Below are 20,423 nucleotides of genomic sequence, written 5' to 3' on the forward strand. Positions count from 1 at the left end.
AGTATAAACATATCTCTTTTGTTCCCAGTTTTCGCACTTTCCTTTAAAAGAACTAATAGTAATTCATGCCCAGCTGGTCCGCGTATATTAGTTTAAAGACCTCATTAATTTTCAACCAAATTTTATATTCATTTTTCAGGATTTTGACTCATGTAAGATTTGGGATTTTTTTTATTTAAGTTCAATTTCAGAAAGTTGATCCATATTTTTGAAGAATTTTGCTGATGAATAATTAATAAAGTTAATTAGTGTTCTATATTAAACAACTTATTATGTATTCATACATAATGCGTAAAAAACTTAAAATTATTATGTCAATGCAAAAGTATTGGCATATTTCTGGAGCCATATGCATGACGAGATGAATAAATTCTTCTTAAATTCGAAGATATCGATCCACACAAAACTTAATCTCAATTATATTAGTATGGGCATCCTGTCGGTAGGGCAACTTTTGCAAACATCTACATCGACCCCTTTCATCTTATGCTTGGATTGCTCATATTCTTTCGTTCACGGGATCATGGATGTACATGTGCACGCAACATCAGAGCTTAATTAGTTCACTATTTACACAAATTTATTTTGATGAGATAAAGGGAAATATTTTAATACAGTGAAAAAATAAACTTCATGTACTAACAGAAGAAAATCGTACTAGTGTGAGTATAATATACTCTTAAAAAAAAAAAAAAAAAAGAGGAGAGTATATGCTTTGTTTAACAGAAGTTTTACTATTAATTAGTATGAAAGTGAATTTCTACTTATAGTACAATATACATAATATCATATTAATATTATGATGTAATAATGTCTATCGATTTCTTCTACCAATAGAATTGTCTCTTAGTACTTAGTATGAGTTGCGAAATGTCAGAGCAATTTCGCTCGTGGGTGATTTTATAATAATATTGAAAATGATCTGAGTATATGTGCAATCTTAGAATAATTATTTAATTATATGAGAAAGTTTGGTATATGCGAAAAATATTGGTAGACTTAAGTAAATTTTTTATTAATTATTTTAAGAATAACTTGGAAACAAGAATAATATTTAGAGAACAAAATTGGTAGTTTATTCCGATACATGAAAACTCTCGTCAAGTATGGTGACAATTTTTTTTCTTTCTTTTTGTTCTTTCCAGGAAGATACGCAAGGTCTTACGATCCCTCCGCGCTGGGTTCTGACTGTGGTTTGTAACAATAATTCATCTGATGATGATGTCCTGGTAAAACGTCATTTTTTGCACTAGTCTTTATAATTTCAACCTAATTAAGATAAAAAAAACGATCAATTGATGGGAAAACTACCTAAATTAACTAATATTTACGTATCAATCTTGTTTATTGCCTAACTGAAACTCAATCAATCCATTGCCCTAAATTTTAAGAATAAATAATGTGGTATAATAGGTACCTATCGAAAAAAATCAATGTGGTATAATATATATAGTACGTATTTTACATATGATATATTTTTGGATAAATATTCTTTATTCCTATATGTCTAAATATTCTGAAGTTTGAGCTAAAATGGAAAATATTATAATTACAGTTAAACTTGCGATGATTATTACATTTAAAATTATAGCTAAATTAAGTTAAGAAGATTTAGCATTTTTTAATAACTTTAACTCGAACTTTAGGATATAGCTATACATATAGTTATAAAATAAGGGATCAAATTGAAAGAAAAAGAAAAATGAAAGTATGAGATCGTAAAGTGTAATTCATCTTTGTTACTATATATCACAGTGACAATTGTGTTTAGCAACTAACATTTAGAATTTTTAATGACAACTTAAAAACTCATAGTAAATTGTTGAAGATTTTATTCGATAGCGTTTGAATTTACAATACGTGTTATAAGTTCACGTGATGAAATGGTAAATTAAAAAGTTAGGGCAACAAAGGAAGCATGGTTTTCTTTATAGACATCATATATATATATGAAGTGAGACATGAAATTATTGCTGAAGAATGATGGATTTCAAAACTCAGTCATGAATTGTGGTGGGACAGTTGCAATGCAATATTAACAGGAGCATAGGATTTTAGGGAGTTGGCAAACATGGTTACGTCATAAACTCATCAATCTAAAAAGTAAAGAAGATACAAAACAGGAACCCTTATCCGATAAACTTGCTTTAATTGCTTGTGTGGTTCCATAGGATTCTGCCATTTTCGCCAGTTCCATGACGTAGACGCTTGATTTAATTTGATCGATTAGCATCTTCCTCTCCAAGAATCTTATTTGTGCAGTGCACTGAACACAAATTGAGAGTTTGGCATGCATGCCTAACTGTTATGTTATTATATATATATCAGCTCCATTAGCCAACAAATTAATGAAGTAGCAATTAGTCAAATCTTCTCTTCACATACATACACGTCTGAATTTCTTTTGCTTTATCATTAGTAGAAAGGGCTCTCAACAGATACTAATCTGGACGAAACCGTTTTCCTCACGTTCACACTAACTAATAACTGAGTATTCGGTAAAAACGCATTTTTATATATTTCCAACTTTTAAAAAAAAAAAAAAAAAAAAGAGAAGATAGATTCATTCATTTGAGTGCTAAATAACACTTGAAATAATATGATAACAAACGTAAAGATGTTTTTTCCCCCATATTTTTTTTTATTTTTTATTTTCCGTAGTATCCTTAATTTCACTCTATAAGTGGGACTTATCCCATCTTAAGCTATCCTTTAATCTAATTTGATGTCATGTAGATGAGTTTCAAGATTGAATTTGATCGAGATAGCATACTTGAATGATTTGAATCCAATCCACTCAGGAAAATACATGTTATTATTCATATAGTTCAATTGATTTGTAATTCTTAATTAATTTAAGCTCACATTTTAAAGTAGTGTGAAGTTGAGAATTATGATTGTTGTTGGATTTATCAAATCATTATTAAGTCATACATTCATATTTATTCTTTTAATATTTACATTTAAGATATCAAGGATAACTCATACTTTACAAATCAATTTTGCAATATGAAATTAAGTTTAAAACCCACATTATTATTGTATTTACATGACACATAATTTAGTAGGAATTGTATTAAATTTTGTATAGTAGTAAAAACATCAAATACAACAGAAGGCCAATAAAGGTCACAATATATATGTTGAGACATATTTATTGAAGATTCCAAATCAACTAGTTATATTACTAAAATAGTATGTGTATTTATTTATTTATCTATCTATATATATATATAAAGGGTAATTTTTACCTTTAGAGTTGATTTTTCAAGGTTTAGGGTTAAAATACAAAACAAATCATTGATAATAAATCACAATAGAAAAATAAATGAGAAAGGAACTGCGACAATTATTAGTTTTTTTTTGTTATTTGTAGTTTATTTTTTAAAAAATTTATTTTATTATATAGATAATTGATATAGTTTTTTTAATCAATATAATTGACATGAGACTAAAGTACAATAATGAGACCAATGGACGCATGCATCTACCGATAAGAGTTTGTTTCAATTTAATCAATAATATCATATCCGAGTCTTAGTTATGTAGTTGTCGTGTTAAATACCTTGAAAAAAAGAGTTGCCATTCATATTAATCATATTCAATTTGAATAAAAATATCTCTAATAATAATAAAAGTATAAGTAGTTTAATGAAAGTATGACTATCGGTTATGTAATATTTTACAAAATTATTTGTTATACTAAGTAAGCTACCAAAAAGCAATAAGAATTTAATTTGTTGTAGTAAATAATATAAGCAAATAATTATAAGAATTCTTTTTGGCATTTTTATACACACTTAGGGTGCAAAACTTGATTCTAAAACAATAGTAACAAATGTTGGGGTTTGACTTCACTAAACCTTCCTCTCATGTTTATCAATGAGCTCACAACAGTTATCATTTAGAATTTTATCAATCACTCTAAAAAATAGCCAACCCTAATCCCTTATAAGTTGGTATCTAAGTTGCTAGATTAATCTATCAATTCCTTGCATAGTTTAATCAAGAAACTAGCTTTCAAAACCATAGCTTAAGAAAGACTAATGACATTTACTCTATTCCTAGCAATAACCATCATTAGTTGCTCTATTTCCATTCAAAGGTTTGAAATCATTTTCCAATATCTTAAAAACCTCAAGTTCAAGTTAAGAGTAATCAAATCATAACAAGCATTATGCATAGGAAACAGAGCAATAAAACTAAATAACAAATAAAATTGATCACTTAGAGTTTACACATGAGAATGGATTCACTTAAATCAAACCCTAACAATGGTGAGAGTAGTTACGCATAGAGATGTAGAACTCTACAAAATGATAAAGAAAGGAAGAAGTTTGATCTTGAAGGTTCTAGAACTCTCCAGCCGCCACATAGACCCCAAGAAAGGTTATCCACTTCTATCCTCAAAATTACGTCTTTTAGGTCATAAAATTTTCTTATCAGAGTAATGACATGTTAGTATAATTCACGCTAAGCATGAGGGATTGGTCTAAAAGGAAGTGTCTTTCTGGAACACTGACAGCTTAGCACCAGTTTCTACGCTTAGCGTGAAGATTGAAATTTGTTCCTTGACTCTTTGTCAAGTTGAGGCTAACCATGGATCTGAAGTTTGGTGTGGAAACTTAGCCAAAAATTCCTTCTACTTTAAATTCATCACTTTGTCATTTGCTTCCTTCCATGTTTCCTAACTTTCTCCTAAACTACAAAATAGCTACCAAATACTTGTAAGTCACCTAAAAACATGATTCAAAGACAAAATGAGATCACTTACCAATTTAGATATGTTTTGAGTTCAAAATAAGATCTCAAGTTATTGAAAATTGATATAAGTACTCCAAATTGGATCATAAACTTAATGAAATCATGGTACATTAAATACTCCTAGTTAATTTATACTAACAAAAGGTATAATAATGTATAAATGACATGAGATTAAAGTATAATAACATAGTTTGCAGTATAAGTTAAATGATTAAAAAAATTAAAATATAAATCAAATAACGATATTTCATTTATTATTATTATTAGAGATTAAAAAAACCACTAATCGAATTTTTTTTAATTAGTGCAATTCTAGATAATAAATTGAATTGGATATTTAGAATCAAATCAAATTTGAACTTAAAAAATGGGTTCTTATCAAACTCAATTCAATTTTCAAGATGAGCCAATTTTTAGTGTGAATGGAACTGAATCATATTTTACAAACTTATTTTCAACACAAATTAAGAGGCTCAAAAAATATAGGTTGAAGTTTGTGAATTGAAATCGAACAAAGTATTTCACAGTTGAATGTTATCAGTTGTTGAATATAAATGAAGACACTTGTATAAAATGTCGACCTTGTTATTTTTCATTAAAACTATATAGTTTTTAGGACTTATGCTGAAGAGGGAAATCTTCACAAGTCTCGCACCATTGGAAAAAATTTGCCACAGTCAGATATATCATATATCTTAATCAAAGGTCCAATATTTTTTTTCCCTTTCTTCTTTTCTACTTCTGTCTAATTGGCCCTTCTACCCACACCTCAGCACCTCCGCAACTCACTCCGTGCCTCGTCATTGTAAGGTACAGCGTGTAAGGTACAGCGTACAGTCACACTTCAAGAAACAATAAATTGAAAGCTCAGTCCACAATTGCAAATTCAAAATTTACATTCTCTTTCAGACTTAAAATTCAAAGTCGTGACTTTATTTTGCATCAATTCAAGGAGAGCTTCAAAATGCTATTTGGAGTCATTTACACTTCATTATTTGCAGCTTTTTGATCATTCCACTAATCAAGAAAAAAGTTACCCCGTTTACTTGAAAGGTTTTGTTCACCCTGCATTATTACAAATTCTTCTCACCCCACATTATCGCATAATATAGCATAGTTGTAAAAATCGAACCAAATTGATTGGTTGAATTGATTGAATTGGAAATCGATTCTTAATTGAATTAGTTAGTTCAAGAAATTGTTTTACATCGAATTGACCAGAAACCGTATAACCAATTTAAAATTGACCAAAACCGATTAATCGATAAAAACCAATCAAATCAGTTAAGTAGTCCAATTAAAAAAAAATATATTTAAATTTAATTTAATTTTTTAATAAAAAATGCATAAATTAAAATAATTTAGTTTGCATACTTATTTCATAAATATAATTTAATAATTTATATTAATTTACAATTTTTAATATATATTTATTTTTATATTTATATTATATTAATTTGATATTTTTTATTTTATATATAAATTTGTTATTATTAATGAACATTATTATATTTTATCAAAAATTAAACTTAAATATTATATTATATATAGTTTAAAATTATATATATATATATATATATTTATATTTATTGTACATGTGGGGCATACGCCCATCTCTTCTCGGTCACTACCAAGACTGAAGACCCCTTTCGGCCCTCAGACCTAGTCGGAGGGCAACCAAAATCTAATACACCCTTTGGTATGACCAAACAATAGCCAAAAGCCACCTCTCCTAAATAGTACCCAAACCGAACATCCCTAATCAGCCCAAACAAAGGCCGAAGGGGTAACCTAGACGAACCAAGCCAAGACACCACCAAAGAACACTAGACAAGGCCCGGCCTAAAGATAAACCGAGTATTCCTTCAGTCCCAAGGTCCATCGAAGAGGTTCGTGGCACCCCAAGATTATTAGAAATAAACTAAACAATAAGGGCTACATTAAATCAACACTTAAGGCTAAACTAAAAGACCATAAACCTTAATTACACGTATCCCAAGATAGAAGGCCCATCAGGCCCAAATGCATCATTATAAATACACACACATGATGGGACAAATACAGGTATCATTATTAAATATAAGTCTTTATTGTTCTATACCAAATACTTACTTGAACATCGGAGTGTCTTTACAGATACCCTCCCTACTACTCAGAGACAGGAGGATTCAGTCAGCACTTAAGACTTAGAAGACTAGTTAGCAGGAACGACAAGATGAGTGTTTCTAACAAGAACATATATATTAAATATTAAGAATCTATAAATAAAATCTTATTTTAAATTTTAGAATTATAAAATTGTTCTGGCCAAAGGGTGGACTAGGGTTTTTTCCTAGATCGTGCCTTAAAGCCAGAGCATTCAAAAGTGTTATCTACCGTCTTCGCTCTAGGGTTTTGGGTTATATAGTTTGTTGCATATGGGCCTCTTGGGCCCCAAGAATATAGGGATTTTCTCAACCGTTCCTATCTGCAAGATATTCGAGGGAGATGATGCCAATATAGAGGGTCGGGCTCGGTTCCCGACCGACTGGGAATATTTAGGGGATATACTCGGTTGTCAACCGAGTTAGGCAAGCGAGATATGTTCGGATATAGACCCAATGCCCTCGACGGGGAGGGTCGATCTAAGTTCCAATTAGTCCTCCTCATACAATGAGGTCTAGTCGGGCTACCTTAAGTAGTCGGCATCCGACCGGGACGGTCCACTTGCCTTCCAGTCCTGAGCCTAGAAGGCGAGAGGGCTCAAGGTCGAGTTCCTGACCGTGTTAGGCCCTCAGTCGGACGTCCATTGAGTTGCTCTAATCAAGTGGGTGCCCCAAATAGAGGAGTTTCACTACAAGAAAAAGTCAAATTTCCCACGGACCAAAATCCGTCGAAAATTTCCCACGGATTTAGATCCGTGGGAAATTTCCGACGGAATTTCCCACGGATTTTTACATGAAGGAATTTCCGACGGAATTTCTGGGAAATTTCCGACGGAATTTCCGACGGATTTAAATCCGTGGGAAATTTTCGACAGGATTTCCCACAGATTTAAATCCGTGGGAAATTTCTGACGGGATTTCCCACGGATTTATATTCGTTTGAAATTTTCGACGGGATTTCCCACGGATTTAAATCTGTCTAAAATTTTTGACGAAGTTTCCCACGGATTAAAATCCGTCTGAAATTTCTGATGGAGTTTCCCATGTCTAAAATTATTAAATAAAATTTAAGCCAATTATTTTTCAAATGCAACCAATCCTAATTGCATCAATACACACAATAATGCACTATATAATATTTTCATTATTATATGGGTGTTTTCAAAATATAAATAAGATAAATATAAATCAAAGTGTGTGAGGTATGACTTATATTACCTATATATAATTATATGTTTAGGTTATTATAAATTATAAGCTAATTAGCGTAAATGTGTTTTTTGTTACTTATCTTGAAAAATACCAACACATGACGTTCAAATTTAAGAATAACACATCTTTTCTTTAATTTTTAAAAATCACTCATCTCTTTGAAAATAACGTTATTAATTAAATAAGGGGGAAAAAAGTTAAATTATGTTCTGCAAATCATATATATGTATCTATCATTTATTTCTAAATTACATCCAATACTATGTCATTTTGATAAAAACTTACATTGATCTTCAATTTTGAAAATAAGATTTTTTTCAATTCATTTTTAAAATTATTACTTAAATTTAATATATTTTTTTAAATCACAGTGTGCATGATATTTAAAATAAATTTCAAAAAAGTTGAAATAATGAAATAAGAGATCAAATCTCATTTAATTATTGATATTTGTATTAATAAATTATTTTCTCTTAATAGTATATAAACAGTATTATCTTATATAAGTAGTTGTATGTGCCACTTAAATAAATAAATAAGAAAATTAATACTCACTTAAAAATTTGAGAAGAGATATATGTATGACGTTATTGAGAAAAACTTCAAGTAGGGGTTAATGGAATTTTTTCTAGATTAAATCTTCTTTATTTAAAACTTAAAACATTAAAGTTAAAATAATTACACTAAATAATTATTTTTGTTCCTAATAACTGATTGATTTAAAAATCTCTCTTTAAGTTGTAGTAATTTCTTAACTTTACATTTTATTGATTTCTGAATTTTATATTTAAGTAAATCAGTAAAATACAAAGTAACGAGTATAAATATGAGTATTTAAAACTTCAATGAATCTATATATAGAAAGTAGAGATAAAGACAGAGAAAATGAATAGAAGAAAAATAGTTAAATATATAGTTGTTTGAATATGTATAGTAATAGATAAAGGGAAATATACGTCATCTTGTAGCTGATTTTCTCTAAAAAATAATAGATAATCATACCCTTAACTAATTTTTATTTTATATATTTTAATTTTATTTGAAATAATATGATTATATATTTAAATAGTTTAATTTTAATAATTTTTTAAGTATATTTTTGTCTTTTCACTTAAAATATTTGAATTTCTATATTTTAATTTGAATTATTTTTTAAGTATATTTTTGTCTTTTTGTCTTAAATTTTTGAATTTCTATATTTTAATTTTAATAATTTTTTATTTCTATTATTTATTAATTCTTTTCATTTTAAATATTTTATAACATTAATAAAATTTTATAATTTTAATCTCTCTAATTCTATCTTACTTTTTATTTTATAAATATAATTTGGTTTATTCATTTTATAATTAAATTAAATTTTTTAAATTTTTTATGAGTTTACATTCTAAGAATGTATTGAAATTCCTCAATATTTGATTATTAGATAGCAACAACATGAATATTCTGATTATTAGACATTATGTTATAATTCTACTACTGATCGTACTATATGTTATTTTTAAATTTAAACTCCTAAACTTTATTTGTTATGTATGACATTTTATTTTGTATGAATGAACTTGTTTTGATTTACATAATTATGATTGATTTAATATTAAATAGGATAATTATTTAATAAAATTTTGAATTTTAAAAAAATAATTTTTCATAGAATTTCCCACGGATTTCCCACGGATTTATCCGTGGGTAATTTCCCACGGACTAATCCGTGGGTAATTTCCCACGGATTTATCCGTGGGAAATTACCCACGAAAAAATCCGTGGGAAATTACCCACGGATTAGTCCGTGGGAAATTACCCACGGACAAATCCGTGGGAAATTACACACGGATTAGTCCGTGGGAAATTACCCACGGACAAATCCGTGGGAAATTACACACGGATTAGTCCGTGGGAAATTACTCACAGATAAATCCGTGGGAAATTCTGTGAAAAAATATTTTTTTTTAAATTCAAAATTGAGGAGTTTCAATACATTCTTAGAATGTAAACTCATAAAAAATTTAAAAAAATTAATTTAATTATAAAATGAATAATCCAAATTATATTTATAAAATAAAAAGTAAGATAAAATTAGAGAGATTAAAATTATAAAATTTTAATAATGTTATAAAACATTTAAAAAGAAAAGAATTAATAAATAATAGAAATAAAAAATTATTTAAATTACAATATAGAAATTCAAAAATTTAAGACAAAAAGACAAAAATATACTTAAAAAATAATTCAAATTGAAATATGGAAATTCAAATATTTTAAGTGAAAAGACAAAAATATACTTAAAAAATTATTAAAATTAAATTATTTAAATATATAATCATATTATTACAAATAAAATTAGAATATATAAAATAAAAATCAGTTAAGGGTATGATTATCTATTATTTTTTTAGACAAAATCAGATGACGTATAACTTTATATTAAATGTGAATTTTGTAAATTCAACCGTTATTAAAAATATTTTACTCTTAAATCATATATACAAAATGTTATATTAATCGAAGATGATTTCTTATAAAACAAAATTAAATCCGTTGAAAAATTTATATTTTCGATGACAAAATTTTTGTAGGAAAAGCTATATTATTGATGAAATATTTCAGACAAATTTATATTTGTCAAAAATGTAAGAACTGGTTTTAAATTTGATATGAAAATATTATGATATTATTAGATAAGATTATAAGTTAGTATTTTATTAATAGTTGATAATTAAAAAATAAAACAAGGATAAATATATTTTTTGAATTATATATATATTTTTTTAAGATAACTTATAAAATAACTCTTTGGTAAAGTTATTCCGCTTAGTAACTCATGGCGTGTGTTGAATTTTATCGATCTAATTAATTGTTAAATTAAAAGTTACTGAATTTTACTAATAATTAATATAAAAAATTAATTAGTTTTGGAATAAATTATTTTTGAATTAACAATATAATTGAAATATTAATTATTTTAAATTATTTAACTAAAATCTTATTGATAATTTACTATATGATCTTAATATTTTTGTATAATTAATATCTGGTTTTACTATATGATCTTAATATTTTTGTATAACTAATATCTGATTTTAAATTTGATATGAGAATATTATATATAATTAGATAAGATTTTAAGTTAGTATTTTATTAATAGTTGATAATTAGAAAAAAAAAACAACAAGGATAAATACATTTTTTGAATTTTATATGTTTGATTTAAGGTAAATAAATATATTAAATTAATTAATAATTTATTTAAAATATTAAAATTTAATTTATAAGTATGTATTAAATAAATATTTATAATTTTTTAAATTATATTATCATTATAAATTATAAAATTAAATAATTTAAATTATAATTTTAAATAAAAATAAGTAGACGTGAATTTGTACAAGTTATACTGACAACATACATATACATTTCGGTAGCTTACTCATAAGAACTTCACAGTTAAGCGTGCTTGACCTGGAGTAGTACAGGGATGGGTGACCTCTGGGAAGTTTCCCAGAAATTGCACAAGTAAGGATAAAATACACTAAACAATGAAATATTGTGAAATAGAACCCTTGAGAGGCCAAATATGAGGGTTGTTACATTAATAAATTTATTAAAATTAAAAAAAATTATAATTTCGGGAAATTACCCACGGATAAATCCGTGGGAAAATCCGTGGGAAAGTTACCCACGGATAAATCCGTGGGAAATTACCCACGGATAAATCCGTGGGAAAATCCGTGGGAAAGTTACCCACGGATAAAAATCCGTGGGTAAATTTCAGATGACCAATTTATCGACGGATTAGTGTCCGTCGGTAATCCGTCGGAAATGCCTCATTACCCACGGATTTTGGGCATTTCCCACGGATTTTTGCCGTCTGAAATACCGAATTTTCTTGTAGTGTTAGCCTAAGCTTTAGTCGGTCTTCTATATGTAATGAAGTCTAGTCAGGCTACCTTCAATAGTCGGCATCCGACCGGGACGGTCCACTTGCCTTACAGTCTTGAGCCTAGAAGGCGAGAGGGCTTAGTTATGTCTGGGATAGGCTCAGGTCGGAATATAGCCGACCAGGTTCCTGCACAAGGGGGTTTAATCGACAAATGGGCGATTAACTTTTTCGGGGACAAACTGTCTGGGTTCTGACTGATCTTGGATGATTGTGTATTATATGGGTCGGCATCCGACGCGGACTAGGGCAGCAGTTGCTTTGGTTGTCAACGGTGGTAGGTCGAGGCGCGCGTCACAATGTAGAATTGCAGCTTGCTAGAGTCGGAGAGGGTATGTCTTTTCAACTTCCCCCAGAAGGGATAGGCATTGATTGCCAAGGCGGCTTTGCAGGGGTGTGAATAAATGGTGGTGCCACGTGGCAGGACCCGTTGCCAAAGTAAGTGTTGTGGGCCCCGCTTCCCTTTAGGTTGAGGGTTGTAACGCCCCACGCGCGTCGTATCCTTTGGGTCTCCCTCCTCACGCGCGACCGTTGGCCTTTTATAAGTAGGGGCGGCCTCCGTTCATTTCAACTTATTTGCATTTTTTTGCATATTTTCTTCTCCAGCGGCCTTGAGTGCTCCGTTTTGAGCTACGGTGGTGCGCGGCGGTTCACAGCGGTCCAGTGGCCTTTTGTAGGGTGAGGAAGAGTTGTTGTCCTTCTGGGACGAAAAGTTTAACCATTCATCTCACATCCGCAACACCGATCTGCTTGAGGGCGATAAGGAGGACTTAGAAAAAATGAGCCCCTTTTCAATTGCAAAGGGGGTTGAGTCTTTGACTAATCGTCTCTCCGCTTTGTCTCTTATTAATGAAGATAAAATTCGCGAAATGGCCCGAGAGATCAAGCTGCAGGGAAAACAAATCAATTCTCTCGAAGAAGCCGTGAAGAAGGGTAAGGCGGATCTTCAGTGGGTGAGTTCTGAACGAGATAAGCTGCTTGAAGGTCGGCGTGCCTTCGACAATGAAAGGAAGATTTGAGCCTCCTAGAGATCGAACTTCGAGAAGGAGCTTGAAGAGATCAAGTTAGTCCGAGACCAAAGCGTGGATGCGGCTCAAGTCTCTGAGAGAGAGCTAACCTTGGTGAAGGCAGAGGTTGAAAGGCTACAAGCTAACCTTCATGCCGTAAAGGTGGATTCGTTGAAGAAGTTTATGCAAGGTTTCGACGCTGCCAAGAGCCAAGTAAAGTTTCTTCATGCTGACATTGACCTTGAAGGTCTTGGCTACTTCAAGGAGATCGTGGATGGCGAACTCGTGGATCCCCCCGATGATGATTGAGTTTTTGGATGTTGCACTTTTCTTTTAACTCTCCTTTGTTGTCACTTGTTTTAAGAACTATTGTAGTCTTTCCTTTTTTGGATCTTGTTATGAATTCTACGAGTTGTTTCTTGGTACAAGTTGATTGATTCGTTGCGTTTGTGCATAATTTTCACTGGAAAATTTTCCAAGTTAAAATAATCATGGTGAAAATAGTTGGTCAAATTCCGACCATCACAATGCGTCGGATATTTTCCAAGTTAAAACAACCAAATGGTGAATATAATCGGTCAAATTCCGAGTATTAAAATAACAAATTTTTTCTGTTAGAATTTGAAAATCAATGCAACTAATCGTTCAAATCCCGACTAGAAAAATAAAAAAAAATATTTCTAAGTTAAAATTTGAAAATCAATAATCAATGCAACTAGTCGTTCAAATACCGACTAGAAAAATAACGAATTTTTTTTAAGTTAAAATTTGAAAATCAATGCAACTAGTCGTTCAAATCCCGACTAGAAAAATAACGAATTTTTTCTAAGTTAAAATTTGAAAATCAATGCAACTAGTCGTTCAAATCCCGACTAGAAAAATAACGAATTTTTTCTAAAAAGTTAAAATTTGAAAATCAATGCAACTAGTCGCCCAAATTCCGAGTATTAAAATAAAAAAAAATTTCTGTTAAAATTTGAAAATCAATGCAAACTAGTCGTTCAAATTCCGACTAGAAAAATAACAAATTTTTTCTAACAGTGAGTACAATCGGTCAAATTCTGACCATAACAGTGAGTTAAAATAACCAAACGGTGAATATAGTCGGTCAAATCCCGACCATCACAATGCATAGAAAATCAAATAATCAAATGGTGAATATAGTCGGTTAAATCCCGACAAACATAATCGACAAGCGCGAGTTTGTCTTCGAGTTTTTTATACTCGCCCAGTCGGACTTTGGCCGACAATCACGAGTTTGTCTTCGAGTTTTTTATACTCGTCCAGTCGGACTTTGGCCGACAATCATGAGTTTGTGCCTTTAAAATAACACATGTTAGGAGTCATGAAAGAAAACAATGAGATGACATTTATTAGAATTGAAAGGGTGGTGCCTCGTTAAAAACCTTCTCAGCAAAAAGCCCTCATATTTTTACGGGGACAAAATACTGAGTTAGAAAAAGAGTGCACCTAATACAAATGGATAAAGAGACTAGCTATAGTAAAAACGCAAATTTGCAGCGTTCCACGTCCTCGGTATCATCCCTCCATCCAAGGTCCTCAGTCAATAAGCTCCTTTGCCTACCACATCATCAATTTTGTAGGGGCCGACCCACTTAGGTGATAACTTGTTTCTCATCTGAGTTAGCTGAGCACGCTTCAACACGAGGTCTCCTACAACGAAGTCTCTGGGGATGACTTTTGTATTGTACTTGAAGGTTGCTCGTCTCTGGGCTGCTATTTGATTTATCCTTGCTCTCTCTCTTGTTTCTGTGATTAAATCCAAGTCCACTCGTCTTCCCTGGTCGGATTCCTCCTTCGAAAAAGCTGTAGTACGTACTGATGGCTCTGCAATTTCAATCGGGATCATGGCGTCTATTCCGTATACTACATTGAAAGGAGTGTCCTGGGTCGACGAATGAACAGTCGTGTGGTATGACAATAGCACTCTGGGTAACTCCTCCACCCAAGAAGCGCCTGAGTCTTGGACACGCTTCTTCAAACCTGAAAGGATTACCTTGTTGGCCGACTCTGCCTGGCCGTTAGATTGTGGGTGTTCAACGGAAGTAAATGCCATTCGGATGCAGACCTCTTTACAGAAAACACGGACTCTCGTACTTGCAAACTGTGTCCCATTATCGAACACGAGCATCTGAGGAACTCCATACCTGCACACCACGTTCTTCCAAAGAAACGCTCTAACCTTCTCTGCTGAGATGGTTGCAACTGGCTCCGCCTCGATCCATTTTCTGAAGTAGTCAACAGCTACTATCAAGAACTTCATTTGCCTTACTGCGATCGGAAATGGACCGAGAATATCAATCCCCCACTTGTGGAAAGGTCAGGGGGATAATATTGAATGCAGCCGTTCAGCTGGGGAATGGTGCAAGGTTGCGTGTCTTTGGCATCCGTCACACTTTTGGACCTAGTTGACGCAGTCATTCCTCAAGGATGGCCAAAAGTACCCTACGCGGGCAACTTTGTACACCAGAGCTCGGCCTCCGATATGACTTCCGCACATTCCACTATGTACCTCCTCCATCACTCTCTGTGCTTGCGACATGGTCAAACACCTTAAGAGAAGAGAGCTAAAGCCCCTTCGGTACAGTCTTTCGTTGATGACTACGAACCTGGCCGACTCCCTTTGCACCAAAAATGCCTCCCTTTTGTCTCCCGGTAATTCCCCCCAAGTTAGATATGCGATGTACGGTCCCATCCACGAATTAAGCTCTTCCTGGATGAATAGGACGTTCTCTTGCGCCTCGTTTATACTTGGTTGTGCTAGCGTCTCTTGGATAACTGACCGAGTAGCTCCTGGCTTCTTCGTGCTTGCAAGCTTGGAGAGCAAGTCGGTCCTCGAATTTTGTTCTCGTGGTACGTGGTTAAGTGTGAACTCTCGAAAATTTTCCGATAAGAGCTTAGCCTTTTCCAGGTACTTAGCCAGTTGAGGGTCCTTTGCCTGGAAGGTGCCGGCTACCTGCCCCGTGATCAGTTGGGAGTCACTTCGTGTTGATAAACTCGTCGCCCCCATTTCCTTCGCCAATGCCATACCGGCCAACAACGTTTCGTATTCGGCCTGGTTATTGCTTGCTCGGAATTCAAATCGCAATGATTGTTCCAACAAAATACCTCCCGGCCCTTCCAAGACGATCCCCGCTCCACTTCCTCCAAGGTTCGAGGCTCCATCCACCGATAGGATCCACTGTGTCTCTTCAATACTGTCTTCCTCAGCCGGTGAGGTTAGTTCCATCACGAAGTCAGCTAGCGTTTGAGCTTTGATTGCTCCTCTCGGCTCATACTTGATGGAATATTCTGATAACTCTACAGACCACTTCATCATCCTTCCTGCCAAGTCGGGCTTCTGTAACACTTGCCTAATCGGATGATCTGTTCGGACTACCACCTCATAACTCTGGAAATAATGTCTCAGCTTCCGCGCTGTAACCAGTATTGCAAGGGCTAACTTCTCGATTTTTTGATAACGAACCTTTGCTCCATGTAATACCCTGCTAACAAAATAAATGGGCAATTGGGAGTTACCTCTTTCCTGTACTAAGATCGCGCTGATGGCGCTATCGGATGCTGACAAATACATCAGCAAAGGGAGATCGGCTTGCGGTTTGGAGAGGATTGGCGGTGAGGTGAGAGCCTGCTTGAGTTCGCCGAATGCTCTTTCACATTCATTTGTCCATGCAAAACGATCGTTCTTCCTCAAGAATTGGAACAAAGGCAGCGACTTGTCCGCCGCCCTTGAAAGGAAACGAGAGAGGGAAGCCATCCTCCATGCCAACTGTTGGACCTCTTTTATCGTCGCAGGACTTCTCATATTGATAATCGCGGAGCACTTATCAGGATTTGCCTCAATGCCACGATGAGTCAATAGGAAACCGAGGAATTTTCCTGCTTGGACACCGAAAGAGCACTTCGCAGGGTTCAACTTGAGCTGGTATAGCGCTAGAGTGTCGAATGATTCTTGTAAGTCGAAAAAATGCCGACATATGCTAGGCGACTTGACGACCATGTCGTCCACGTATGCCTCCACATTCCTTCCTAGCTAATCGGCCAACACTTTGTCCATAAGCCTCTGGTATGTCGCCCCCCGCGTTTTTCAGACCGAAAGGCATCACCTTGTAACAATAAGTGGCTTGGTCTGCTATGAATGCTGTTTTATCTTTGTCGGCAAGGTGCATCCTAATTTGATTGTACCCTGAGTAGGCATCCATGAAACTCAACAATTCATACCCCGATGCGTTGTCGACTAGACAATCTATGTTGGGCAGCGGGTATGAATCTTTCGGACAGGCTTTGTTTAAATCGGTGAAGTCTGTGCACATCCTCCAGTTTCCGTTACTCTTTCGTACCATCACCACATTTGCTAGCCACGTCGGGTATTGGATTTCCCGGATGTGACCAGCTGTCAACAATTTCTTCGTCTCCTCGGCTATGGCCCTCTTCTTATCCTCTCCAAACTTTCGTCTTTTTTGAATCACCGGCTTCGCATTGGGATCGACCATGAGACGGTAGGATAAAAAGTCGGGATCGATGCCTGGCATGTCGCCAGAACTCCATGCAAAAGCCGACACGTTGCTCTTCAATACGGTGAGCAACCCTTCCTCATCTTCTTTGGCCAAGGACACGCCAATCTTGACCGTTTTTTCCCTCGGCCAAGCTAACTTCCTTCACATCTTCCGCTGGGGCTGGTCGAGAATCGAAGTGAGTCATCCTCGGATCTAACTCGATTGACTGGACCCCCCGATCATCCTGTGTTACATATAACTGTCTCCTCGCCCTCAGGCTGTCCTCGTAGCACTTCCTTGCGACTTCCTGATCAACACAGAGGACCCCAACCTCTCCGTTGGGTAAAGGGTATTTTAGCTTCAAGTGGGGTGTGGAGACAACTGCTCCCAACTTATTCAATGCCGGTCGTCCGACTAGTATGCTGTAGGACGACTGAGCATTGACCACCAGGTATCGAACAGTGATAGTCTTCATGTGTTCTCCCTGGCCGAAAGTTGTCTCCAAGCCGGTGTATCCCCTAGCTGTTACCTGATCACCTGCAAAACCAACTAATGTACCTGCATATGGCATGAGATGGTCAGTCGGAATTTTCATCCCGACGAAAGCTTCCCAAAACATTATGTCCCCCGAGTTGCCTTGGTCCACCAGTACCCGTTTCACGTTGTAGCCCATGATTATCGCCGAGACGACTATCGGGTCATCCTCATGTGGGGATACACCTTCGAAGTCGGAGACCGAGAACGTGATAGGTGGCCGAGATGGTCTCACCCAGTCTGAGACCGATAACACCGACCAAGAGTATCTCTTCCGTGCTGCTGATGTCGGGCCCCCTCTAGTGAATCCCCCTGCTATAGTGTTGAAGTCTCCATGGACGGCTTGCTGGTGAGTCTCTGTACTTTTTTCTGGAGGGTCTCTCGGGGAAGATCACCCTTCACGCCTTCCTCTTCTGGTGTCTTCTTCTTCACGCCTACGTCGCCTGTCGGACGAGCCCTCCTCCTGCTTCCCAGCGATGAATTTTTTTAAACGTCCCTCCTTAATAAGGCGCTCAATTTGCCTCCCGAGAATGAAGCAATTCTCCGTAGTGTGTCCATGGGTCCGATGAAATTCACACTAGTCGATTTTGTAAGGTCCCAACTGGCGGTCGGTTGCCGCTGGGAATTCGAAAAGTGACGCGCTGTTGACGTCATGCAGTATGTGCCGCCTGGGAACGTTGAGTGGAGTAAACTTCTCTTCTTCCTTGTTACGTGTCCACTCGCCCCTTGGCCGACCAATGTGATCGGCCTGCTGGTAGTTGCCTTCCTTCGTGTTATAACAATCGCGTCGCTTACTCCAATCCGATCGCAGTCGGAGATGCTTGTCAACCTCCTTGTTGCTCCCCCCTACTTCTCGGTTCTCCGCTGCCCTTTTAATAATCTAGTTCTCCTCCGTCTTGATGTGACTCAAGGCAAAAGCCCGCACCTCTGACATCGTTTGACAATTTTCTTTCTCAAGCTCGATATCGAAAGCCCCGGACCTTAAACCCTTCTAGAATGCGATGACCGCCATCCTTTCATCCAGCGACGCTATCCTCAAGGAGACCTCATTAAACCTTTGCAGAAAGTCTTTCAGCGACTCCTCACGTTGTTGTTTGAGGTCAAACAAGTCCGACGTGATCGACGGCTTCTTTTTGTTAGCGGCGAACTGCGCCATGAAGAGTCGGCTAAAGACATCGAAGTCGGTGATCGATCGATCAGGAAGACCGCTGAACCAGTCAAGCGCCGCCTTCTTGAGCGTGCCCATGAACAATTTGCAGCAGACCTCCATGCTCCCACCACAGATCAACATTTGAGCTCGGAAGTCCGTCAAATGCTGACTGGGGTCCTGCGTTCCATCAAAAGGCTCGACCTATGGTATTCGATGATCCCTAGGGATCATCTCGGCCTCTATGGCTTCCGAGAATGGTCGAAAGTCTCTAGGGACCTCCAGCACGACATCCTCCTCCACAGTCCTGGTACTGGCCGCTATTCTGGCTTGCATCTTGTCCGCTCTTCTCCTGATCTCTTCATTCTCGCGCTGAATGGCCTCCTCTCTCTCCCTGGACCGCGCATTCTCCTCCTTTAAGCCATTGATCATGGCCATCATCTACTCCATGGTAGGGGGTTGTGAGTTGTTGTTGTTATTGTCGCCTCTCGCCATGGTAAAGTGTAGGTCTTTCTGTATGACTTGGGGCGTAGGAAAAGTTTCACCGTAGCCCCACGGTGGGCGCCAAAATGTTTTGGCCAAAGGGTGGACTAGGATTTTTTCCTAGATCGTGCCTTAGAGCTAGAGCATTCAAAAGTGTTATCTATCGTCTTCGCTCTAGGGTTTTGGGTTATATAGTTTGTTGCCTATGGGCCTCTTGGGCCCCAAGAATATAGGGATTTTCTCAACCGTTTCTATCTGCAAGATATTCGAGGGAGATGATGCCGATATAGAGGGTCGGGCTCGGTTCCCGACCGACTGGGAATATTTAGGGGATATACTCGGTTGTCAACCGAGTTAGGCAAGCGAGATATGTTCGGATATAGACCCAATGCCCTCGACGGGGAGGGTCGGTCTAAGTTCTAATTAGTCCTCCTCATACAATGAGGTCTAGTCAGGCTACCTTAAGTAGTCAGCATCCGACCGGGACGGTCCACTTGCCTTCCAGTCCTGAGCCTAGAAGGCGAGAGGGCTCAAGGTCGAGTTCTTGACCGTGTTAGGCCCTCATTCGGACGTCCATCGAGTTGCTCTGATCAAGTGGGTGCCCCAAATAGAGGAGTTCAGCCTAAGCTTTAGTCGGTCTTCTATATGTAATAAAGTCTAGTCAGGCAACCTTCAATA

General features: G+C 35.6%; 1 protein-coding gene across 1 annotated transcript; it reads right to left on the reverse strand.

The window, feature by feature from the left end:
- Positions 1-15,489: 15,489 nt before the first annotated feature.
- On the reverse strand, positions 15,490-16,890 carry LOC145950021 (uncharacterized). The gene has a single exon (XM_083060934.1). It carries the CDS (start codon positions 16,888-16,890, stop codon positions 15,490-15,492), a length of 1,401 nt encoding a protein of 466 aa, XP_082917060.1.
- Between the last annotated feature and the right edge of the window lie 3,533 nt (positions 16,891-20,423).

This window comes from Cajanus cajan, chromosome 7, assembly GCF_000230855.2.
Source record: "Cajanus cajan strain Asha chromosome 7, NIPB_CcT2T_4, whole genome shotgun sequence".
Taxonomy (NCBI): domain Eukaryota; kingdom Viridiplantae; phylum Streptophyta; class Magnoliopsida; order Fabales; family Fabaceae; genus Cajanus; species Cajanus cajan.

Coding starts and splice junctions, on each gene's coding strand:
- LOC145950021 (XM_083060934.1), bottom strand. CDS start 16,890: ATGAGAAGTCCTGCGACGATAAAAGAGGTCCAACAGTTGGCATGGAGG.